At 42.5% G+C, this 27,059-nt stretch overlaps 1 protein-coding gene across 1 annotated transcript; it reads left to right on the plus strand.

The window, feature by feature from the left end:
* The first annotated feature begins 322 nt into the window (after nucleotides 1-322).
* Nucleotides 323-18,616, plus strand: LOC125427989 (olfactory receptor 10K2-like). The gene is made up of 4 exons (XM_048487558.1): nucleotides 323-347; nucleotides 3,860-3,993; nucleotides 14,377-14,460; nucleotides 17,654-18,616. The coding sequence occupies exons 1-4, from the start codon at nucleotides 323-325 to the stop codon at nucleotides 18,614-18,616; spliced, it is 1,206 nt and encodes a 401-aa protein (XP_048343515.1).
* The last annotated feature ends 8,443 nt before the right edge of the window (nucleotides 18,617-27,059 follow it).

Raw genomic sequence — 27,059 nt, forward strand, 5'->3', positions numbered from 1 at the left:
GTTTCTGTTTCCTGCCACTCTTCTTCTGGGTATGGAGTAAGGGGTGGGGAGAATGCAAGAAAACTTGGTCCTCAGTATAGGCTAGATATTAATTCTTGCTTGGTTTGAGAGGTGGCATCATCTCTCTGCAAACTGATACCAAGTTCATTTCATTTGTGTGAATCTTTTTGGTAGAATATACGTTAGTTCTTCTTCCTCATACGTTAGTTAAATAAAAAGCCTTTTTCCTTAAAAAGTACATTGGACCACAAGGAATCACCCACCTGACTACTTGGACAAGCTACACAGATTTCCTTTCTTGGTTAATCAAAGCACTACGAGGATGGCGGGGAACAAATTCTTCATGGGTAGCACATTCTATCCTACGCCCTGAAGTTGCAGGAAGAGTGTTGGGGAGGAAGGAAAATCCCACGACGGGGTGGGAATCCTGCCAAAAACACATTGCCAATTAATGGAGTTGCCTCAGCCACTTGCCATCTTACAGCAAGTAATAAAGCCAGAGAGAGAGTGAAGGATTCTGAACAATAATGATACCTCCTATGTGTAAGTCCTCCGATGCATAAGTTCCCTTTCCCTGGAGCTACTCAAGGATGTGAGGCATGCTGTCATGATTGGCCATGTAGGGGAAGAGTCCAAGGTATGGGTCATAAGAAGGTAGAATCACCCCCTTTCCACTTATAGCAACCTCACTTGGCATCTCCTCCATTTCCAACCAGTTTTACCCCTGGGCAGCCTCCCAGTCAGGGGAAGACTGACAGGGTCCAGTGTCTGCAATGGTGGAGGACATGCCCCTGATTTGATGGCCAAGGAACATCCCCTGATTTGATAGCCAAGGAACATCCATTCCCATCAACACAGGCCAGTAATAGCTGGCATAAATATGAACCAACACTGAACCCAAAAGGAAATGCTAATTATGTTTAATACTGTGATTAGAATATCAAACATAAAATACTATAACCATCAAAGTGTCACAATGCACACATAAGCCACATCTATATACAATGTGTACAGACTCATGGAGCATATACTGACACCCATACTGGTATGCTAGGTTCTGAGTCCATAAATGTTCACAGCATCATGAAGATCCTGTTGTTGTTGTTGTTGTTGTTGTTGTTGTTGTTGTTGTTGTTGTTGTTGTTGTTGTTGTAGTAGATTTCACAGCTGCCAGATCTTTAGCTGGTTGTTGGCCTTCATTACAATTCGAGCCTCACCCAGAGGCCTAGGAAGTTGTAATGTATCGGTGTATTATTATTATTATTATTATTATTATTATTATTATTATTATTATTACTTGAAACATTTCGAATTTGACAAAATTAGCATGTAGCCAAATTCAGAAGGCAGCCCTGCTGGGATCATCATGAATACTCTTGCCGATACATTGCTTCCCTGGAAGGCACCTGGGTGAGGAGACGTTGTAATGAAGGCCAACAACCAGCTAAAGATCTGGCAGCTGTGAAATCCACAATAATAATAATAATAATAATAATAATAATAATAATAATAATAATAATAATAATAATAATAATAATAATAATAATAATAATAATAATAATAATGGAGAACTGCAAGAATTGGAGAATGAATTTGCATATGGTCTGGATTGATTGCAATAAGTCATTTGACTCACTGCCCCATAGTTGGATCATGAAATGCTTGGAAACAATTGGCGTCAGCAAAAACATTAGAGTATTCACTGAAAAAGTGATGGGACAGTGGAAAACTGAACTGACAGTCAACATTAAGCGAGGAATGTTCCAAGGTGATTCGCTATCACTCTTACTGTTTATTGTTGCCATGATCCCACTAACAGTAATTTTAAAGAAAACGGTTGGGATATCAAATGGGCAAAGACTCGGGAAAAATCTCACATTTGCTGTACATGGATGATTTGAAGCTGTATGGGAAATCAGATAAAGGAATCCAGTCACTACTGGACATAGTCCGAATATTCAGCACAGACATTTCAATGGAATTTGGCCTGGAAAATTGCACCACTGTGGCAATAAAGAGCAGCAAGATCACTGAGAGTGATGGCATAGAAAAATTATGTGAAAGTCAAGTATAGGCATTGATTGATGTGAAAAGCAGACATTTGCTGAAGACCCAGAAAACCAAACAAGAATACAGAAAAAATGTGATTGAAATGAGGACTGAAAGCTGGCACAACAAAGCTCTACATGGCCAATTTCTGGAGAAGATCAAAGACAAGATGGGCAATGAAAAGATCTGGCTGTGGTTAACAACTGGAAGTGTGAAAAAGGAAACAGAATCTCTGATTTTAGCCACTTAAGAGCAAGCCATTAGAAGAAAGCTGACAAAACTGTAGTTCATGTCCTCAGCTGCTGCAAAAAGTTTGCTCAGACTGAGTACAGAGGCACAACTCAGTGGCCAAGATAATCCACTGGAATTCATGCAAGAATTACAACATGAGATCAGCTAAGAACTGATGGGAACATTGTTCAGAGAAAGTCATGGAAAATGAGAAGGTCAAGATCCTGTGGGTCATTGAAGGTGTACATGAGAAAATTAGATACCATGATTTGAAAATCAAGCTGGCATCTGTAACAAACCAGTTGAGGAGTCATCCCAGTGGTAATCATTGCAGCTGAAGCCATCCTGAAAACAATAGGGCAGTCCTTGAAACATCTTCGAATTGACAAAATTAACATCTGTCAGATTCAGAAGGCAGCCCAGCTGGGATCCGCACGAATACTTTGCCGATACGTTCCTATGCCTCTGGGTGAGGCTCGAATTGTAATGAAGGCCAACAACCAGCTAAAGAACTGGTAGCTGTGAAATCTACCAATAATAATATCCAGGATTTTTCAGGATACTGGGAAATCAGTCTTGAAAAATCCTAAATATTCTTCAATAACTGGGAATATTGGGAGCCAGCATTTGATGGTTCTTAGGGCTGTATTTTCCCTTATTTTTCTGTGTCTGTTTTTACTTGGGCTTAGCATCAGCTCAGCATGTTGTTTTGGCTTTGTTTTTGTTTTTGTTTGTTTTTTCCAAATACTTTAAAAATTATTTTTCAACAAATATTAACCAGAACAGAAAAAGGAGAAAGAAAATAATAAAAAATAGTAAAAGCTACAGCATAGAAGATATCTACCCACCATTATATTAAGTACATGTTACATAATGGTTCCCAAAACAGCATTTACTGGTCGCTAGAAAGACCATATAAAATCTTATAATCTTTGTCATTTGTTTACTCTAAAGTATTTTTACTACTCCAACTATTATATCTCAGAAATTAATTTCCAGTACTTGAATTATCTTATATTTACATGATAGATTCAGATACACATAAAAATAAGTATTCCATTTCTCATTTAATTAATGTTTTGAGTATCAATTTATAAGATTTATTATATTGGCCCTAGTAGCATATTCTCTAATTTTGTCTTCCCAGCATTCTACTGTGAGACCTTTATCAGATTTCCAACTTGTTGCGATTGTTACTCTTGCAGCAGTTATTAAATACCAGCACATTCAATTTCTTGGGAAACTTTTCTGGTAGTGTACCCAACAACATTGTTCTTGCAGTAAGAGGAAATTTCAGTTTAATATCTGCTGTACTGTCTTATGTATTTCTGTCCAAATCTTCTTGAATTTTTTACATGTGAAAAAAGGTTCCCACCTCTTTATTATATCTCCAGCAGAAACCATTATTTTGCTTAGTCATCTTCTTAATCACTTTGGGTGTGATGTACCATTTAAAAACACTTTTTACCAATTCTCTTTCAGCATCTGACTTTTAGTGAATTTAATATCTTTGGTCCATAATACCTCCCATTGTTGAAGGGTTATCTCTTCCTTAAGTTTTGCATCCATTTTATCATAGGCCGTTTCCAAGATGCGGTAAGCGGAGAGACGGCTGGCGCTCGCACCTCCAATTGGCGACGCTGGGACCGGCCTCCGCACGCACGATCGGCCCTGGAAGAGGCGGCAGCCGGGCAGAGCCGGCAGCGGGCGCCGGTGCCATGAGCCCGGCTTGCCATCCCTGGGCCTCCGCTGTCATGCCGGAGGCCTGGAGACACGCCCCCCCTGGCCCTCGCGTGCCTGCTTGAGTGAAGGCAGGGTATGGAAGGCGTGATCCTCAGGCCCCCACCTCGGGCGTGGAAGCTGGAGGATTCCAGGGACAAGCAGTGAAGTGCCGGGTGGGAGTATGCCGGTGAAGCCGCCGCTGCCGCCTTAAACTCGACGGCTTCCGCAGCTGCCTTCACGCCAGCGTATTCTCGAGAAGAGCTTCCCAGTCGTGTTCTGCGGGAATACTGCCATTTCGCGGGCCAGCCGGGCGGCGTGAGGGCGGCGCAGCTGCGCTGCAGCTGCGCCCCCCCGTGCGAATGGCGGCCTGGAGACGGCCTTTTTACCGTCTCCAGGCCGTCATTTTCTGCCCGTGTGGAAACGGCCATAGATGTTTTTACTTGTTCTGTTCTGTTCCCATTTTCAGTAAAATCATATATTCTACCCATCAAATGTTGCTTCTGCATTATAATATCTTTTTCAAAGTTAGTTAAGTCCTGTAGTATTTCTCTCTGTGAACTTAGTTCTCTTTTGAGTCTAGATGAGATCTGGAAATATGTCAGCCATTGTATTTTTCTTCCTTCTGTCATTATTATTTGCCATGATTTAATTTCCCCTTGCTTGTTAATCATTTCTTTGTATATTATATTGTTGTTTTTCTTTTTTCCTTTTTTCAGCATTATACTGTTCTTCTATTGGAGACTTTAGAGGTGAAGTTGCAGGAGTGAGTCATAATTTTTTCCCCATATTTCAAATAGTCTTTTTTATCGGCTTTCTTTTGTTCTGTTTTTTCTTGCCAAAAGTAACTATGTATACCTGATATGAGACCTACAGTTTCTAATTTCACAAAATTATGAACTGGGTTTAGTGTCCAGTCAGCAATTCAAGTAAGTCCAGCTGCATAGTTTAATATTTAGCATCGCTAATCCTCCTCTTTTTTTCATCTTGTAATACTTTAAATCTTACTCTTGATCTTTTGCAGGCCCAGATAAATTTGTTAATGTGTGTTTGTCATGTATTGAGTCTTCTGATGTGTACAGACAGCATTTGAAATAAGAATTTCATTTTGTTCCTTTTTCAATTTGGATCTCTTCTGATTAGAATTCTGGCTTTTTGTCTAGTGTATATTCTTTGTATCCATTCTAAAAATCTGAGCCACAGTTTATGTTTCAAAATCTTTAGCATGAATTTCTAGCAGATATTGTCAAAGGCTTTTTCTGCATCTAAAAGGATAGATACAGTTTTCTTTTTTTGACATTTGAAATTTCAAAGGCAACAATCACATATCGTATGTTATCTTTCATGAATCTTTTGGGAACAAAGCCTGTCTGGTCTTCATGGATCATGTCTTGAATGCAATTTCTGAATCTGTTAGCCATTATAGAAGCAAATAGTTTCTAATCCACATTTAATAATGATTTTGGTCTAATTCCATCAATATTATCAGTTGCAGTCTATACAGACTCAATTAGGCAATTATAGAATGATTAGTAATAAGTTATGTATAATTGTCCAAAGTTGTCCAGTTGTATTTCAGGGCAGCAGTTTCAACTCTGCACAATTGTCTATTTTTTTTGTCTTTCGTCCACTTCTTTGAAAGGAAAAAAAAGAGTGAGGTGGCACCAAACAGAAAAAATTTAAGGGAGGAAGGGGATGAGTGAGTGTTATGAAAGACTGCAAATTGTGAGTAAAACCAACAAGTTTGCAGTCCAAGAGACAATCAGAAAGGATCCTCTGAAGATGCCAGCCACAGATGCAGGCGAAACATCAGGAGAGAATGCTGCTAGAACACAGCCATACAGCCCAGAAACCACACAGCACCCAAGACAATCAGAAAGTTGGAAAAACAACCCTAAGAGAGAAAAAACTCATAAATTGGTTCCATTGGTTTAAAACTGATCTTCAGAAGACAGGAGTCTACAGATTTCAGGCAAAGACACTTGCTTCAGTTTCATTTAGTTGGGAAACTTCAAAGAGTCCTCCATAGACAGTTTAAAAACACGTTAGAAGATTTATGGTCCACCTGGAAGAGCCAAAAGCCACACAGGCCTTTGCATATTTGTAGAGGGGCTGGTTTTATTTCCACTTGTTTTTGGATCTTCAAATTATTTATGAAATTCCTGCCCTGGAAGAAATGTCTTTTTACAAATAAAGAAGAAATTATGCTCTGGGTTTAATCACTTCACCAAGCTTGAAAGGGCTGCTTGAAGGTTGGTTTGGTTTTTGAGGTGTGCTGACAAAATGGGTAAGCTTACACAAAAGTAAATCCTGTTTACCAGCTCAGTTCTTTTTAACTTGGTAATATATCTTCAGCAGTTATATAGGGCTCTCTATTGTAGTTCTGGAATCCAAGTCAGTTATAGGGTAGAAAAAGATAAAAAAGAAAAACAGAGAAGGACCCGGGGGAGGGGGGGTTGGGGCTGCCTCAGCCAGCCGAGCTACTTTTGCTGCCCGAGGGTGGATCACCTCTTGTGCGAGGCCCTTTATAATGACACACATCACACCATTGCTGGGGTCATAAATTGGCCATAGCCATTTTATTGAGCAGAAGTGTGAGGCTAAGCATGGGTCTGGATCTGGTCATGCGGGTACGTGCTACAGCTCAGCAGGGCAGGTGCCCGGTCCCGAGCTTCGATCTACTGTGGGGCTCTGCCGGGTGGCTGCTTCTGGCCAGAGATGTTCCCCTTCAGCCCGGCTCGACAGGGCGGTCACCTCTTGTCACTGTTGCCGTTCCAGAGGGGAAGGCGCAGCTCCCTAGCCCCCTTCCCCTTGCCCTTCCAGAGCCATACCCATGTGCCAAACCGCCGCGAACTAGGCTATGACAGAATAAGCATGCATTAACATATAAAAGTAGGGTGAGGTGGGTGGGCAAATTGTCAGCTGGTGAGCACATGGCCTGAACAAAGGAGGGCAAGCCCCTTTAAAGCCTCGGCTCGCTCTTCCTTTCTTCTGGTGACGCTGCCCCTTCCCAAAGTAGCTCCCTTTCCACTTCCGCCATTGTCTGGGCAGTGTCAGCTGGGCTCATTCCACCCCCACCCCAATCAGCAACTCCGTCTCGTGGTAATTTACATGCGCCTTTTATCCCACCGTCTTGATGTTAAAAAGGAGTGGTATTAATCAAGTTTACCCCACCACTTATCACATTTTGACACCCTTTAGGAAGGCTGAGCATGCAGGAACTCACTTAAGCCAGCTTAATAAACTCTCTCAATGGGAAAAGCCAGAAGCAACAAACAAAGGCTCCTGAATCAAGGCGCCATCTTCCTGGAGTCTCCTGATTTTGATGGACATGCAACTTTGTATTCTTTGTGTGGGTTGGTTTGTATTTGGTTTGCAGTGGATTCTCTGGTTTGACCTTGCCATTGATTCTTGGATTGTATATTGTCACAGATTCTTTTATTTTGCATTTGTTGGACTTGCATTCCTAGTGGGTTTGGCTTGAACAATTCTCTGGTTTGACATGGGGCTGAATCCTTGAGTTGTACATTTGTTGTGTTAGGTTTGCCTCATTGTCTGGCATTTCTGTTAGAATTCCCTGATTCTGCATTGTTGTGTGTGAGGGACTTCTTGGTTCTGTCTGCATTGAGATGCTTTTCTCTAGGGGTTGTTTTACTGCCTTTGTATTGGTTATTTTTGCCCTGGAAAAAACATGAAATCCCCACACCCATAGGAAACAATTGAGGATGGCTGGGGAAAGGTCACTGCGAAATAATAGAGGGCTCAGAGGGAACATTCGGCCACCTTGTTCAGGGGCCCATAGAATTGGATCCAATTCATATGAAACCTGATTGATATTTAAAGGACAGCCAGCAACTGTGTTGCAATTTTGTTGCAATTTGCTCAATAAACAACCCTCTGCCCTCCTGAAAAATTCCACATAAGGAATAATGTAGCAGAATAATATAATTCCCCCAAACCACTGGATTCAAATACAAAAACTGGAAATACTGAAATTTTTCAGTTCCCTGATATCCAGTTCTAAATATATTTTTTTGAGGTGCACATCCCTAAGCCACAATGAAGTTTTGTCCTCCAACCCCTTTTGCAGATTGGCAACCCTAAGATCTAAGCATTTCCCCACGTTTCTCCTAATCTCTATGGTAAAACCCATGTAGACTAGAGGAAATTCCTAGAGCATTACTTTGAAAGCCATTCCTTCTCCTCTCACTCTTCAGTTTCTCAAAGATGGGAGATTGGGGCTAGGCAATGGGAGTGAAGAATTCCCCTTTGGGTCTGGAAAAGTTTGGAGGGAGAGAGAAATCCACACTGAAATCCAGTATAGATATTTGTAAGGAACCAGTAAAGTCCAGGCCAAAAGCAACTTTTCAAGTTCTTTATTGAGCTGGCATTCTCAGTCGATCACAAGCAATGCGGGAACTGACCTCCCAATGTTCAAACAGCCTCTTTTACGGGCACCCCACCAGTTCCTGCCAAAGTAAGATAAACACCTGTAGTTCCCATCCGAAAACCACATTGAAACAGTTTCACACAGGCAGGCAAAAGAAACAGAAGATACAGATACTAGAAAGTACAGATACTAGAAACACTCCCCAATCTGGGCGTCCCGCCAACTTGGTCAGACGAAAACCTTCCAAGGCTAAGCGGCAACTTTACAATATTCAGTGCAGAAGGACATAGTTTATTTCACATTGTTCACATTCTTTTATCCTGCTTTTCTTCCAAACAGGGAATGAAAGTGGTATACAAAAAATACTTTAAACAAATTTATTATCTTTAATTATACGCAAAAGATAGGCAATCATACAATGAGGGTTGATAATGCAACCCTTCTTAGTCATGCTATACTAGATGGGTGAAAGAATAACTGAGGCCTTACTCAGTTTTCCTGAATTTCTCTATAGGGGCCCATTTTACCTGCAACTGTCAAAAGGACAGTCATGTGATTGTGTATTTTCTGATTGTGTATTTTCTTGCAGGGTAGGTTGGAAGAAAAACTGCAAGAATAAAAATCTCTCTCACTGGACTAAAGGCTGCAAATTCTGATTTCCATGATCCTGAATATGAAGGGAAGAAAGAAGCACTGATCTTGCTGTGGGATTTTGGATTTTTCCACTCAAAAATCCTCAATAACTTCATGTCCTATTCTTTGTTTGATGAATGCTTGTTGCATAATGTGGAGGACTGAAAAAGAAGCAACAGAATCTATTGTAGCCATTCTTATTCCCAGACAAAATCTTGTCATAAAGTGAAATTCAATAAACTATCAGAGTCTGTCCGATCAAGTTTTTAATTTTCTCAACAGGCCTGTACATAGACCAAAAACTGTTCTCCGAACATACAACTATTGCTAACTCTGCCATCATGTGGGCAACCTGAAGTTGAATAATATCAGGTTGCACTGTGAGGATATTCAGGGAGCAAATTTAATTTGCCCTTGATCTGAATGACCAAGAGTTGCCTCAAAGGTGTTCCCCGAATTAGTCTGTTCTGTTCCTTTAATAGTTGGGAGAATTAGCTGGAAACAGACCTGCAATGAGAGTAGTGGGTAGGGGAATCTCCACCAATGTATACAAAGGCCACTCCCTACAAAAATCTATCCAAAACCAGGATTGCAAGGAAAAGAATTACAATATTATTAAGGGATTTAACATAATAAAAATACACTTACTAGCTCACGAACTCATGCAGAATTTTAAGGAGCCTAGGACACTGGTGGCGAACCTATGGCATGGGTGCCAGAGGTGGCACTCAGAGCCCTCTCTGTGGGCACACGCAAATAGAGTCCCCCTCCCCACACATCTAGGCTGGCCTGGGCTCGATTATTAACATTAAACCTAAGACCTAGTTTTGGGGAAGCAGTGTAGGTAACCCTGTTAAGCACTGTTAAACCCAACTGATTTTCATGCAAAGAACTAAAGCACTGATTTTCATGCAAAGAACTAAAGATCCTTTACCTGGAAGTAAGCTCAGTTGCTGGCAATGGGGCTTGCTTCTGAGTAAACTCTCCTAGGGTCATGATTCACCCGTTGGAAGAGTTGTACGGGTGCTTCAAAGCAAAGCCACCGACTACCACCAAGCTTACTCCTGAGTAACGCATGCCTCGGAGCCAACCGTTTTTCTAAACTGAAACCTTGGTATTCAGGTTAAATTGCCGTGTTGGCACTTTGCGATAAATAAGTGGGTTTTGGGGTGCAATTTGGGCACTCGGTCTTGAAAGGGTTCGCCATCACTGGCCTAGGAAATAAAGAGATGAATGATAGTGGAAATAGAAGGAGGGTGTTGGGAAGCCCAATATTTACTGTTCCAGAAGTAGAGCTTTCCAAGGGTAGTGGGAGAAATGGCCAGCACTTCTCACAGGGAGGAAATATAAGTATAATTTGTTGTGGATTTGGGGGGTTTAGGAAAAAATTGATCCTTTAGCAATGATAAGAGGTACAACCTTCCTGAGACAAAGCCAAATCTCATTCCCAGGCAGAGACAATGCTGTGGGAAATGATTTGATGAAATTAAAACCTGGGAGAGTCCAAGTCTTGATGAGCTTGGATTGTTAAAATGAAGAGACTCTAGAAGTTCAACAATCCTTGATAGTTGGGTAGGAGGTTTAAGAATAAGTTGACATTTAGGAGAAAAAGGTGCAGGGCAATCTAGCTGGGGCACTGATGAAAAGGGAAAATGAATGGATGTGAGAATATCACCTTGAAGAATTATCCCTAATATGATTGATGAAGTAAGAATGTAATCTGAAGAAGAACTTTTCGAAAACGGTCAGAATAGCGCAATCCGTTCATTTTCAAAATCCGGATCAAGTACAGACCGGTTCCATTACCAATCCAAACGGAAATTGATTTACAAATAATGAACTTGATATATTCCCAATGCAGCAAACTGAAGTTTATGTGCCATCTTAGAGAACAATAATTTGCATCCCTTTGGAAATTACGGAGGCGGAAGTCTGTGGTAACCAACATAAGAGGACTTGATTGAGATAAATTGGAGACACAACCAGTGAATGCTGCTATCAGGGTTACTCGTAAGCTGTATTGTTATATGCTGAATGTTTCACAGTTGTTCTGCACTAAATTTCACTGTTTATGCACTTTATGAATGTCTGTTTTGCACAATATAAAAGCGGTTAATGCAACGCATGTTTGTTGAGTGAGAAACATATAATTCCCCAAACAGAGCACAATAACAATCAAGGTAATCTGATAACAGCATTCAGACCACAAAACGAAGTAAACTTAAATGCATAACACTGCAAGGTGGGCATGCAGAGATTAAAGATTCTCCATTGTGAGAGGACAAGATGACCTGGTTTTTCTTCTCATTCTTCTCAATGACCCAAGTATCGCTACTTTAGAAAAAGCTCATTCTCAAAACCATCCACCAAATGTAAAACACCTGAGGCAAAACACAGCGAAGCTTACCCATGTCTTGACCCCCTCTAGCTATCTGACTCACTGATGAGGAGACAGCATAAAGCCCTTCGCTTCCAACAATACTTAGGGAGATTCTGCATAACCAATCTAACATGGGATTAGGAGGCAAAAAAACCAAAAAACAATTTTGGGAGGAGAGAACACTCCCCAAAATGGGTGAGGTCAGTGTTGGGTTTCAGCAGGTTCGCACCACTTTGGCAGAACCGGTCGTTAAAATGGTGCTTGTAAACAACCAGTTGTTAAATTATTTGAATCCCACCACCGGAACCGGTTGTTAAATTATTTGAATCCCACCACTGGATGGAGTACACCCTGGCCCTGGTTGAGGCCAGCTGGACCTCTTTTGGGCCAGGGATCTTCAACAGATTTTCATTTGCCAACTGCAACAATCATTTGCCAACTGCAACAATCATTGGGGGAAGGCCTGGGACAGCTGGTCCTGAAGATACGCAGACCCCGCCCAGACCATTTAGGGCTATAAGGGCAGTGGTGGGATTCAGCAGGTTCGCACCACTTCGGCAGAACTGGTTGTTAAAATTGTGCTTGTTAACAACCAGTTGTTAAATTATTTAAATCCCACCACTGGGTGAGGTCCATTTTAGAGAGCCCAACCTGGGTTGAATAAAGACCTAATTTGGTATCATCTGCAAACTTGGCCACCACGCTACCCACCCCTACTTCCAGGTCATTTATGAATAGGTTAAAGAGCACTGGTTCCAAAACGGATCCTTGGGGGACACCACTCCCTACAGCTCTCCATTGTGAGAATTTCCCATTTACACCCACTGTTTGCTTCCTGTTTCTCAACCAGTTTTTAATCCATAGGAGGACTTCCCCTCTTATTCCTTGATTACTGAATTTTCTCAATATTCTCTGGTGAGGAACTTTGTCAAAAGCCTTTTGGAAATCCAAGTAGACAATGTCCACTGGTTCCCCCTTATCCACATGCCTGTTTACACCCTCAAAGAACTCTAGTAAGTTTGTAAGACAGGACTTGCCTCTGCAAAAGCCATGCTGACTCTTTCTCAGCAGGTCTTGCTTTTCTACATGTTTTATAATTTTATCTTTAATGATAGATTCTACAAATTTACCAGGAACAGATGTCAAACTGACTGGCCTGTAATTTCCTCAAGGTCCCCCTAGATCCTTTCTTAAGGATTGGTGTGACATTGGCCATACCTTCTAGCTCTTCAGGGATGGAGGCAGATTTCCTAGGGATAAGTTGCACATTACTAAGAGTGAGAAGATCAGCAATTTCCCTTAAGTAGCTTGAGCTCTCTTCTTTAAGAACTCTTGGGTGAATGCAATCTGGGCCAGAGTTTGGTAGCACATTTAGTTTATCAATGGCTGCCAGAACTTCTTCCTTTGTCTACCACTATCTCATCACTGGTTCAGTCTCAGATTAAGCCCCTAAGAAGCTTTGTGGTTCCAGAGTGCAGGAATTTTTCCTCTCCACCTCCTCTTGGAGTGAAAGACAGATGCAAAAGAATTCATCTCAGTTTATCTGCAATCTCCCCTGTCATCTTTTTTATAGCACACCCTTTTGTTCCCTTTGTCATCCTAACGGGCCTACCCACTTCCCCTTTGCTGGCTTCCTGCTTTTGATGTAACTTGAAAGGAACACCATGTTTGTTGCTGGTCTTGATGTTCGCAGCCATGCGTTCCTCATAATCCTTTTTTGCCTCCCTTACAGCTAACTTGTCTCTTTTGCCACCATTTGTGTTCCCTCTCATATTCTTCATCAGTCAAACTGGACTTCCATTTTCTAAAAGACATTTTCTTTTTTCTGATAATTTCCTCAACCTCTCTTATCAACCATGGTGGCTTTCTTTTGGACTGGGTGCTGCCTTTCCTAACCTGCAGAACACATTCCAGCTGAGCTTTTATGACTGTGTTTTTAAATAACCTCCAAGCATCCTGGACAGTTTTGACTCTCTTGATTTTCCCTTTCAGCTTCCTGCGCACTATCCCCCTCATCTAACAAGCATCTTTCCCCTGTAACCTTGGTTTCAAAGCTTCCTGGTTGCCTGTGCAAACTATGGCAGCAGGAAGTGTCCGATTTCTCCTTTTCATCTACCATTCTCTAGAGAATCCACTCAAGTGGCAGCCACCATGTTCAGATGGGGGGGAGGGAGATTCTTAGTTGCAGGAGATGGAGAATCTTTGGCCACCCACCATTCAAAAGTCCCAAGCACGGGGGGGGGGGGGGGGGGGGGAGATGCTTTATTCTCCTTTTTTTGCCTGAGCACTGTGTGGCCATGGACATCCCCTAGAGGTCTCTGTAGCTACACATGCATCCTAGGCAGGGGGAAAAAAGTGTCCCTGGGCGAAGGAGTTGCAGTGTTTGCTGTTGCTTCCTGAATGGGTGAGCGTCTTATGTGTGAAGGGGGAGTGGGGAAATGGGTTCATTCACAATGAGTTACGCTTGTTATGAGTGAGCAGTGCAGAAAGGACCTTACTTGAAGTAAATCACAATCCGTTTTTTCCCAGTGCTTAACTATTGGTCTCAGCCATATGATGGCTCAGTAACAATATTTCTTTCTGGACAATGTTTCTAGGCTTATTCCTACTACAGAAGAGAGCTACATGAGAAACAGGTACTGTATTCCCAGAGAGGAAGATCAAGTGTAGTCCTGATGTAATCTTGCCCACTGAGTCACTGGGGCCCAAAGCTGATATTTCCAACCAGTCAGAGAGAGATTCAGTGCCTTGGATGCCACACCCAAGGTTTGGCAAGTAATTATTCCCCTTTTCTAATGATCCTGACAAACTACGCCTTAAGCAGTGGTTTCTTGTCTCCATGATCACTCAGAATGCAGGTTCTATCATTTCATTCTCCACTAATTTTCTGCACAGGTAACACAATTACTTCCAAGGCATTTGCAGGTAAGGAATGACTGCACATACTTTGTTCCTCTTCTCTGCTTTCTTTCAGGTTTTATGGCAAAATTCTAAGGTCAACAATTCTGAATATTTAAAGGGATTTGACTACCCCAATTCTACAGGGGTTGGAGTACCGGTAAGCATTTTTTTTAACATAGGGCACCCTTGCAAAATGTGATCCTCCTCCACAGGACCAGAGCCCTCAGGTAGAAGTTCACATTTTGCGTTGTTCCCCCGTGTTTTTATCCCCTTGTAAACAGAACAGCAAGCCAAGAGTTAAGGTAGAAGCTGTCTTTGCACTGTGCATGGAGTTTTAAGGAGTGGGACTCATTAAAGGTAGAGAAAAGTGGGGTACAAAAACCAGTTCTATATGTCCAAGCATTTAAAATCAGAACCCACTAACTACAGTCTGAGTTGGTACAGTTTCTTCCACTGCGTCCAGTGACCAAGATTAAAAGTAAATGATATGTTATATTTTTATCTATATTAGTGATCTCTCTGTCTCTCTGTCTCTGTCTCTGTCTCTTCTTAATAGGGTTGCCAGTAGGCCTGGAGAAAAAATGTTCTGTCACTGTAGTATAGTCTTAATGTATGGAAGTGGGCAGCTAAAGTTCTTTATGGCATGCAAGTAAATCACCTGATACACAACACACCATTAAGCCTCTGTTGAAGAGACGGGACCTCCCCACTCCCTAGACATGCTGGCAACCATAAGACTGGCAAATACATCTGAGATGCTTTTGTATTCTTTGAAAACCTGCAAAAACTATTTAATTACAGACCAACCAGGTGCATAGATTAATATATGATTGTGTACAGCAGTGCCTGTCTCAAACAACTTTAAATTCGCTGAAAGAAATATTATTCAGTTTTAGGTTATCTGCTATAAATACCTGGTTCAGCTGTAAGTTTCTCTGTTGATTCGCTGGGTTGGATTAGGAAAATGGTTGTCTTCCAATTCTAGTCAGTGATTCCAAATCTATAATATGGAGATTGTAATACTGACCCAACTTGCAAATATATTGTAAAATGTGCTGAGCTGCAGTGAGTAGCAGCCCTAATTGTCCGGACTAGACGGATCTTGTCAGAGCCTGGAAGTTAGGTAGGGTTGGTACTTGGAGTCCACCAAGGAAGTCCAAGGTTGCTATATAGAGCAAAGCAATGTCAAACCACCTCCACTTGTCTCTTGCCTTCAAAACTGCATGGGCTGGAACTTCGTGGGGTCTCCAAGAGTCTGTTGTAACTTCATGGCACATTTAACTTTAGCAAGTTAAATGCTGCTGCTCTCAGGAACATAATGGGTAGTTCTAAAAATATAAATGCAACTTCTTTGTATTCGTGGTTTCAGATCAGAAAAAGGAAAAAAAACAGATAAAAAGCAGCACTGGATGATCCAAGACTTTGGTAAGAAATTTATATGTTATATTGTTTTGAAATTAAGGAGCTGTGTAAACAGCTCCATTTACTGGGACATATTGGATTCACCAGCATTCTAATGCATAAACATGCTATTTATTGTTAAGCACCAGACAATCTGTTCCCGCCCAGTCTGGAATTTGGCTATTTACTGAATGAGGCTAAATTTCAGGGGGGAAAAACCAGATGTTAACCTGCTTTGAGTTTGCAGCTGTAGAAGTCGGTGATGCTTTTTAAAAATGTATGTGCATAGAAAATATATCTGAAATTTTCCTTTTGCCAGTTTAAACTCTGTAAAATATTCAGAAAAAGCTTAGCAGTCTACACATCCATAAAAGGCATGGGGCTTTCTCAATGTGGTGCTTATTATGTAATGCACCGTGCTGTTATTGTACTAACAGTCCTGGCAGGAAATCAGTGGATTCCACTTACCTAGTCACTTGCTATACTCATCAAATCTAATAAATAAATATAATAAATAAATATAATAATATAATAAATGTAATAAATTTCAGCCCATTTTCATCTCCAAGATATCATTTGTAGCAAATATCTTGGCAAAAATTCCACAGGTGAGACATCTAAAATCACTCGCAACTTACAGGTCCAATTAATTTCTCATTCATCCGAAAAAAAATACTTCTTCAAAAACTCAGGGTTATATGCTTCAGTGAAACATTGAACAAAGATCAACATTATGTAAACAGGAGATCAGCTGCTGCACGTTTATACAACCGCTATTAGTTCTTGTCCCATCCCCTAGATCCAGCATTATATTGTTCATAACAGAAGTCTTCAAGATTGTAGGCAAGCAGAATTTTTTCTAGTCTTTTCTTCAATATGATTGCTACAAATTACTGTGCTAATGCACTATTTTTCCTGTCATATATGACCTCAGATTTATGCATCTATTTATATATGTAGAAATGTGCAAGATTACTGCTAAATAATTGCAGTATGATTTTGGATACTAGAAGAACATTAATATTCAAGGAGAACTTAAAAAGCTCTCAACAAAGTGGTGCAAGGAAGATTATGGCACAAATAAGTGTTTAAGAAGAGTTTGGGGAATTGTCTGAGTCCCTTTTTGTTAAGGTCTCATCCTTCTGCTCCCATAGATTATTATTCAATCCATTAGACTACTTTCACCATTTCCTAAACCTGAGTTAATGAGGGACACCACAGTGTTTTATATGTCCAGCCAAAATACATTAGGTATATAGTGAGTGACTGGACAGGGGAGTTGCACCTATGGATCTGTTGTCAAACATTCACTCTAGCTATGTCATGGGGAGAAACACATTTCACCATGACATGCCTCTGAAAATGCCAGCCATAGATGTGAGTAGTGATGTCTGAGTTGACCCAGCTAGGAGACTATTTATTGACTATAGTATGCAGATTCTTTTTGGCCTCGCACATGACAAACAACCATTTTGACTTATTTAATAATTCTTAACAACATGAACACTCCAATCCAGTGAATGGATTGGTTTCTGCAACTACACCTGCTGCACTGGGTATGTAAAAGTCTGTTGTGTTGGGGGAAAGCTTGGGGAGTTAGCAAGCACCGACAGTGGGATGAAATTGCTCCCTCTTGTCAGTGGGGCTGTAGATGCAGAAGGGGGAGCAATTTGAACTCCTTATCACTCTTCATTCCAGTTCTTAACCCATGTAGCACCACAACCCCAAGTCTGACTTCTCCCGGCACCAAAAAGAATTGCAGCAATGCAGAGGGGAACAACATGCTCTGCATATGGAGTTCTGGAGATAAATAAATGCATAATTAACAGTTCTTTGCCTGGGTATTATCCACTCCTTGGTTGGTGGTATGCATCCTCCATTGTTGTATATTCCTTTTGTGCTTTTCAGTATCCATACAATGTATGAATTCTTTGTTATGTGCCTTGTAGGTCAAGAACATGGTCTATGATCCTTCTACCAACAGGACCTTGGTGAGTGAGTTTGTCCTATTGGGGTTCACCAGCCACCCAACACTGGCTCACCTGCTGTTTGGACTCTTTCTAGTGATGTATGCAGTGACACTGGCAGGCAATGGACTCATTATGGCTGTGGTGTGGGCTGATCCAGTACTTCATTGCCCCATGTATATCTTCTTGGGTAGCCTCTCCTGCTCCGAGACACTCTATACTCTGGTGGTGATACCACGGATGCTTTGTGACCTGATGGCCCCCCACAGGCCTCTTTCCCTGGCTTTGTGTGCCACACAAATGTTCTTCTTTGTGGCTTTAGGTGTGACGGACTGTCTGTTGCTGACTGCCATGGCATGGGATCGCTACGTGGCCATCTGTCTCCCACTGCGCTATGGAACTCTCATGAGTCATCAGATCTGCTGGGGCTTAATCATGGGCTCCGTCTGTGGTGGTTTTGTGTTCTCATCTTGCCTCACTGGCATGATTTTCTCTTTGCCTTTTTGTGAACCCAACCATATCCCTCACTTCTTCTGTGACATCCCCCCAGTTCTGAGCAGGATTTGTCCTGGTTATGGAACCATTGAAGTCACTGTCCCAGCTTTAGTTGCCGTGATACTTATTATCCCTTTCTCCTTCATCATGCTGTCTTATGCCTACATCTTGGTAGTGTCTCTCCGCAGAGGTTCAACTCAACGATGTTGCAAGGCCTTCTCCACTTGTGGAGCTCATTTGACAGTGGTCATCCTACATTATGGCTGTGCCATCATCACATATGCCAAGCCTAAAAGCAGCTATATGGAAGGGAAGGACCATATCCTTGCAGTGTCTTACACTATTCTTATTCCCATGCTCAACCCTCTCATCTACACTCTAAGAAACAGTGAAGTCAAGGGAGCACTTCAGAAGGTGGTGAGCCGGGGCCTCTTTCTTCATGATGGGTAGTCTAATCTGGCAAAGACAGAGAGGCAAGATAAACAACAACAAATTGTACCCTCAAGGAACAGCCAGAACAAAGTCACTATGGTGAGGCTACAAAAATAGGAAAAGGTTGCTAAGAAACATGCAAAATTATTCCAGCCATGATTGGAAATGAAATGCAAGGATCAAAGTTCCATATAAGAACCTGCTGTCAGAATAATCTCACACCATCATTGTGCAAATAGTAAAAATATATATATATCCAGAGGATCCAATAAGCAGACAAGCTTCCTGGTGCATGCCCTTCATGTGGATATCTTGTCTACTTCATTCAGCAGTTATCATCTTAGCCCAACTCAAAAGGACGCATCAGTGAAACTGGTTCTAGTATTTTATGGCATACAACATGATAGTTATCCCAGAATATTATGGGTGAGACTGAATTACGTTGCTGACAAAGTTGACAAGATATCCACAAAATGTCTCTGGAACCAGTAGAGAGGAGTAGCAGTGGAGAAGAGGACTGGGCCAGGAAGAGCAGAGTGAGCTCTGGTGTTCATTTTGGAGGGCTTTTCTCAAAGCCACATCTTTTAAAACAGTGTATTTTAACAGGGGTTATCTCTTTTTCTCCTTGTAAGGCTGCTGAGAGGTGAGGCTGCTGAGGCTGCTGAGAGGTGGGGCTTAACAGGGATTAACAGAGGTTATCTCTTGTTCCTCTTTGTCCTGGGCTGCTGAGAGGTGGGACTGCTGAGAGGTGAGTCAGTCAGTCTTTAGTTCAGTCTCTGGAACCAGCAGAGAGGAGTAGCAGTGGAGAAGAGGACTGGGCCAGGAAGAGCAGAGTGAGCTCTGGTGTTCATTTTGGAGGGCTTTTCTCAAAGCCACATCTTTTAAAACAGTGTATTTTAACAGGGGTTATCTCTTTTTCTCCTTGTAAGGCTTCTGAGAGGTGAGGCTGCTGAGGCTGCTGAGAGGTGGGGCTTAACAGGAGTTAACAGAGGTTATCTCTTGTTCCTAAATAAGGACATTTCTTGAGGGATAGTAGGTACAGATAGCTCCGAGGTTTAATATTTAATATTTAAATATCTAAACAAAGTTTAATATTTAAATATCTAAACAAAATCAGATATGAAGGCAGGAAGCCAGCAGGGGGATAGGGGCTTTCCAGTGTTTTGCTCTGAGTGTCACATGTACAACTATCTGCCACTAGGACAGAAGTTGTGGGTGCGCCCTCGCTGCAATGAGCTCCTGGCACTCAAGGAATGTGTGTCAAACCTTAAAAAGCAGACTTCTAGAACAGGAATACCATATCTTGTTGGGCCAAGCAAATAAATCATGCTCACCCCTTTCTGTCAGAATAGTACCAGAACAGGGGCACATAGCCAAATAGCTTGAACTATTAACTGAAGCCCAACAGAGATGGATTATTACAAGGGCCAGATGTAATACTTTTCCATCGGCCATTATAAAGGGTCGCTACCTATCTATCCCTCTCCAGGATCAGGTCTGTCCACACTGTAAAAACCAAGTGGAGACTCTTGCTCACACTATACTTGACTGTCCGAGATATGTGGGTATTAGGAATTTCTCTCCTGGGCAGGTCTTAGACAAATCTGAAAGAGACTCTGACAGGGGCGTAACGAGGCAGCCCTGGGAAAACTGTAGCCCTGGGCAAAACCTGAGTTGGATGCCCCCCCCACCATGGGCGGCCACTCCACCACGACCAAAAGATTTTTTGCACCAGGACATTGGTGCCTGCAGGGGGTGCATTTTAGACATATCAGCACCAAAATTTCAGCATATCATCAGGAGACTGTCCTTATGGTACTCCCCAAGTTTGGTGAGGTTTGGTTCAAGGAGTCCAAAGTTATGGACTCCCAAAGGGGGTGCCCATCCCCCATTGTTTCGAATGGGAGCTAATAGGAGATGGGGGCTACAGTTTTGGGGGTCCATAACTTTGCCCCCCCCCGAGCCAAACTGCACCAAACTTGGGGGGTGCCATCATCTCCAGATGATACCCTGAAATTTTGGTGCCAATACATCCAAAAATGCACCCCCTGCAGGAACAACCTAGAAATTTGCCCAAGAATCTTTGTTCTGCATTGACTTTTCTGCATTGCTGTCAATGGGGGTTGCAGGCTGTGGGGGGCACATTTCTGAAGGCACAGTCTCAAAACTTTCAGGGTCTCATCAGGAGACTTCCCTAATGATACCCCCCAAGTTTGGTACAGTTTGGTTCAGGGGGGCCAAAGTTATGGACCCTCAAAACTGTAGCCCCCATCTCCTATTAGCTCCCATTGGAAACAATGGGGGATAGGGCTCCCCCTTTGGGAGTCCATAACTTTAGACTCCCTAAACCAAACCTCACCAAACTTGGGGGGTAGCATAAGAACAGTCTCCTGATGATACGCTGAAATTTTGGTGCCGCTAGCCTAAAAACTGCGCCCCCTGCAGGCCAAAAATGGAAAACCACTAAAATACCCCAAAACGAACCCAGCATTTTGATGCCCCCCACAAGGTGATGCCCTGGGCAGCTGCCCACCTTGCCCAATGGGCATTACGCCAGTGGACTCTGACAACTCTGTTGTGGAGCTTTTGTTAAATAACACAGAGGCCATACTCTTGGAAAAAGTAGCAAAATTTCTTTTACAAGTGACAGAATTTTCTAAGTAATGTCCAATGCTAGATACAGTTTATCTGTCTGTGTTTTGAATGTACTTTTGATTTGTACTTTAGAAATGTCTGTAACACTCTGGAGCCTATTTTAATATGCCTCATAAAGGTTGTTGTGTTGTGCTGTATTGTAAGGAACGTGTGCGTTCTCTTGAAGCCAAGGTGGCAGACCTGGAGAAGCTGAAAGAGGCAGAGAGGGTGACAGACGAGGCTTTCAGGGACCTAACAGCCAGGTCCCACTCCCAAGGTGACATCTCTTCAGATGTCATGGAGAATGAAGGTCTTGGGGACGGAGGGTGCCAGTCTGAGGTGGGGGAAGATGCTCCCTTAGATGGGACCCCTTCCTTAGATGGTGGTCAGCTATCCTCTCGCACTGAGGATACCCCTCGGGGAGGTGGGGGGCTCCTCGTAGTGGGTGATTTGATCATTAGAAATGTAGAGAGTTGGGGTTTGTGAGAGTCGTGAGGCAAAATGGTGACTTGCCTGCCTGGTGTGAAGGTTGTGGATGTCAGTGCTGGGGGGGAGTCAACAGTTGTGGTCCACATTGGTACCAACGACATTGGGAAATGGAGCCAGGAGGTTCTGGAAGCTAAATTTAGACTGCTAGGTAACAGGTTGAAGTCCAGAACCCCCAAGGTGGCATTCTCAGAAATGCTACCTGTTCCACGCGCAGGAGGAGCTAGGCAAGTGGAGATACAGGGTTTCAATGCGTGGATGAGAAGGTGGTATAAGGCAAAGGGTTTCAGATTTGTCAGGAGCTGGGGAACCTTTTGGGACAAGGCAGGCCTGTACAAAAGGGACGGGCTTCATCTTAACCAAAGAGGAACCAGGCTGCTGGCGCTCAACATTAAAAAGGTGGCAGAACAGCTTTTAAACTGATCCCTGGGGGAAAGCCGACAGGAACAAAGGTGACTTCGGTTTGGAATACAGTATCTATGGGGATGCAGACAGGGAGGGAGGTTTTTCTAAATTAACCACATACAAGCAAGGAACATAGCAATGTGCATGTGACAAGGGATAGTATTTACAAAAGACTTGAGGGTAAAGCACATAAATCCCAGGTTAAGGACAGAGACAGGGTATACAGGTGTCTCTATGCTAATAGTAGAAGCCTTCGACCTAAAATGGGGGAGCTGGAGTACAGAGTTTTGAAGGAGGACTTTGATATAGTGGGCATTACAGAGACATGGTGGAATGAGGAGAACCAGTGGGATGCTGTTATACCAGGTTAAAGGCTCTATAGGAAGGATAGGACAGGGCGCATTGGGGGTGGAGTTGCCCTTTACATCAAAAGAGCATAGTATCACATAAAATAGACAATGCAAGGGGAGCTGGTTCCCCTACAGAATCACTGTGGAAATCAATACCAGGTGTGATGGACAGTTTAATATTAGGAATATATTGTTGTCCCCCTGACCAAAGTGCACAAGAAGATTCTGAGATGGAAAAAGAAATTAGAGAGGCCAACAAAAAACAAAAATGTAGTGGTAATGGGTGATTTTAACTATCCCCACGTAAACTGGAAAAATGCATGTTCAGGTCATAGTAAGGAGAGAGCATTCCTGGATATGCTAAATGACTGTGGCTTAGAGCAGATGGTTGTGGAACCAACCAGGGGAGAGGTGATCCTAGATCTAATTCTATGTGGGACCCAGGACCTGGTGCAGGAAGTCAGTGTTGTTGACCCGATAGGGAACAGCGACCACAGTGCTGTCAGATTCAGTATCTCTGCATGCGAACAAGTGGCAACTACTAATGTAGTTACATTCGCCTTCAGAAAGGGAAATTTCTCAAAGATGAGAGGATAGTCCAGAGGAAGCTGAAAGGGAAAATCAAGTCCAGTTTGACTGATAAAGAATATGAGAGGGAACACAAATGGTGGCAAAAGAGAAGCAAGTTAGCTGTAAGGGAGGCAAAAAAGGATTATGAGGAACGCATGGCTGCGAACATCAAGACCAGCAACAAATAGTTCTTCAAGTATATCAAAAGTAGGAAGCCAGCTTGGGAAGCGGTAGGCCCATTAGATGACAAAGGAACAAAGGGTGTGCTAAAAGATGACAGGGAGATTGCAGAGAAGCTGAATGAATTCTTTGCATCTGTGTTCACCCAAGAGCAGGTGAGGAAAATTCCTGCACCTGAACCATACTTCTTAGGAGGTGAATCCGAGGAACTAGTGAAGATAGTGGTAGACAAGGAAGAAGTTCTGGCAGCCATTGATAAACTAAATGCTACCAAATGCCCTGGCCCAGATTGCATTCACCCAAGAGTTCTTAAAGAGCTCAAGCATGAAATTGCTGAACTTCTCACTTTAATATGCAACTGATCCCTGTAATCAGGCTCCATCCCTGAAGACTGGAAGATGGCCAATGTCACACCAATCTTTAAGAAAGGATCTAGGGGAGACCCGGGAAATTACAGGCCAGTCAGTTTGACATCTGTTCCTGGTAAATTAGTAGAATCTATCATTAAAGATAAAATTGTAAAACATGTAGAAAAGCAAGACCTGCTGAGGAAGAGTCAGCATGGCCTTTGCAGAGGCAAATCCTGTCTTACAAACTTACTAGAGTTCTTTGAGGGTGTAAACAGGCATGTGGATAAAGGGGAACCAGTGGACATTGTCTACTTGGGTTTCCAAAAGGCTTTTGACAAAGTTCCTCACCAGAGACTGTTGAGAAAACTCAGCAATCAAGGAATAAGAGGGGAAGTCCTCCTATGGATTAAAAACTGGTTGAGAAACAGGAAGCAAACAGTGGGTGTAAATGGGAAATTCTCAAAATGGAGAGATGTAGGGAGTGGTGTCCCCCAAGGATCCGTATTGGGACCAGTGCTCTTTAACCTATTCATAAATGACCTGGAAGTAGGGGTGGGTAGCGTGGTGGCCAAGTTTGCAGATGATATCAAATTAGGTAGGGTGGTGAGAACCGCAAAGAATTGCAAAGAGCTCCAAGCGGACCTTGATAAATTAGGTGAGTGGACTAAGAAATGGCAAATGCAGTTCAATGTAGCAAAATGTAAAGTGATGCACATAGGGGCAAAAAATCCAAACTTCACATACACGCTACAGAGGTCAGTGCTATCAGTCACAGACCAGGAAAGGGATTTGGCCATCTTCGTTGATAGTTCCATGGGAATGTCAACTCAATGCATGGCAGCTGTGAAAAAGGCAAACTCTATGCTGGGGATAATTAGGAAAGGAATTGAGAATAAAACTGCAAGGATTGTCATGCCCTTATATAAAACCGTGGTGCGACTTGGAGTACTGTGTTCAGTTCTGTCGCCACATCTCAAAAAGGATATCGAAGAGATAGAAAAAGTGCAGAGAAGGGCAACGAGGATGATTGAAGGACTGGAGCACCTTCCTTATGAGGAGAGGCTGCAGCGTTTGTGACTCTTTGGAGAGGAGACAGCTGAGGGGGGATATGATTGAAGTCTATAAAATTATGCATGGGATAGAAAATGTTGACAGAGAGAAATTTTTCTCTTTCTCACAATACTAGAACCAGGGGGCATTCATTGAAAATGCTGGGGGGAAGAATTAGGACTAATAAAAGGAAACACTTCTTCACACAACGTGTGAGTGGTGTTTGGAATATGCTGCCACAGGAGGTGGTGATGGCCACTAACCTGGATAGCTTTAAAAGGGGCTTGGACAGATTTATGGAGGAGAAGTCGATCTCTGGCTACCAATCTTGATCCTTCTTGATCTGAGGTTGGAAATCCCTTAGCAGACCAGGTGCTCGGGAACAGCAGCAGCAGAAGGCCATTGCTTTCATCTCCTGCACGTGAGCTCCCAAAGGCACCTGGTGGGCCACTGTGAGTAGCAGAGTGCTGGACTAGATGGACTCTGGTCTGATCCAGCAGGCTCTTTCTTATGTTTTTATGTTCTTATGTGTGTACACCGGGAAGCTCATCGACATATTGAACTCTCTGTATTTTATTTTATTTTTTTCTATTTGCGCAATGATGGTGTGAGACTAGCATTTTGGCAGCAGATTCTCACATAAGATTTTGATCCTTGCATTTAGTTTCTATTCACTGTTAGAATAAAGATGGTTTAGCAAAAGTGAAGCAAAGATGGCCCTACTTAACCTTTCAAGTTTAAGAATACACTAATTTTAGATTTCTTGTGTTGAGGAGGGTTCAAGTACAGCCAGTTGTCACCATGGGAATTTTGGGTCTACATGTACTGCAGGGCTTGAGAACTAGCCTGATGTAATGGTTAAGGTGTTGGACAAGGACCTGGAAAATCCAGGTTAAAATCCCCACTCTGATATAAAAACTTGCTGGGTGTCCTTGGGCTAGTCACACCCTCTCAGTCCTGACCCTGGCTAGTATTTGGGTGGGAGACCTTCTAGGAATACCAGAGTTATGTTGTGGAGACAGGCAATGGTAATCCACCTCTTAGAGTCACCCAACACATTTCATGCCAGAGTGGAGATTTGAATGGTTATCTTCCCACTTTTAATCTGATACCGCATGAGCTGTTGATAGCTTTTGATAGACACATTTGCTGAATCCTCTTTTCAAGCCACCTAAACTGACGGTCATTTTGAGATGGCAAATTCATAATAATGAGGACCCCAATCAACCTGTTTAAATATAAGGTACCATGATTGTTTACATTTGCATTGTTATAGGACCATATTGTTACTAGACCAACCTATAATGGAACAAGGGACCCCTGTTTGGAGTGCTCTACCCATCTCAGTCAACTCATGGGGTGCCTAGCAATGCAGTGCCAAAATAGGGAGCACATTTCTTGAATTATCTCAGTGCACTGACAGGGAGGATGAACTATGTCTGGATTTGTCTCCCTCCAAACCAGCTTTGCACAATGCGTCTGTCTCACCCTCTCTCACAGCCTTCCTGACAGGATTAAGAGAACACAAAGACCTTGCCCTAGAAAGCGTTCCCATCTCCAGCCCTGGACCTTGGTGAAGACCATGGATGTGTTAATGTGCTCTCCTGTCTAGTGTTGTATTAACCAATGCTTCTTCCTCTGACTAATGCCTTTAATGACTGCCTCATTTGCATTGTCAGTGTTTTACAGCTGTAATTTCATCAGCTAACTTCCTCCTTTGGAGGCACTCCTGAGCTTGGAACATCAAGCCGATGTCTCAACCCATTAGATCAACAACCCAACCATAAAGGTTGATGTCTGTCTCTTGTCTTTCCCCAGAAAGGCAGACGTTCTCTTTGTCCTGGGAGATTGAGGATCACTCTGCATAACTGTGTGGGTCCGTTTTTCCTTATAAGGAGCTCCCTCTCCCAGTAGCTAGTGTTCAATCTCTCTGGACACCTCTCTATCTGTGACATTGCTTCACAATGCACTGTTCTTCCAGAGCTACATATAGGTCACTCAATTCAGTTCATTGGTCTATTCCACTCCAAGATCAGGCGACTATAACCCTTACTCCTCAATTTCCTCATCTATTTCAGACCTGTTCTCTCAAAACTGCTTACATCTTAGGACTTTATGTGTGTTCTGCTGCATTGATTTTATTGTGTGTTTGTGTACCTCCATTATTCCTTAATTTTTTTTGTTAAACTTTGTTTGCTCTCCTGAGAGTTTCTTGCAAAAACTGACTCCCATATAAATGGGCAATCAAGGTCTAGAGCTTGCCCAACCTTTTGCTAAACTAAGAGGCTGCTTTCACTAATACCCCACTCTAAAAGGGAGAGAATCCCAATACTTCAGGTAACAACATGGTCATAATTCCCACACCATTTTTATGATTATATGATGTGATGTCACTGATTGGCATTGCGGTTTGCAGTCCTAGGCCTATTTGTGCTA

The sequence above is a fragment of the Sphaerodactylus townsendi genome, linkage group LG03 (genome assembly GCF_021028975.2).
Source record: "Sphaerodactylus townsendi isolate TG3544 linkage group LG03, MPM_Stown_v2.3, whole genome shotgun sequence".
Taxonomy (NCBI): Eukaryota; Metazoa; Chordata; class Lepidosauria; order Squamata; family Sphaerodactylidae; genus Sphaerodactylus; species Sphaerodactylus townsendi.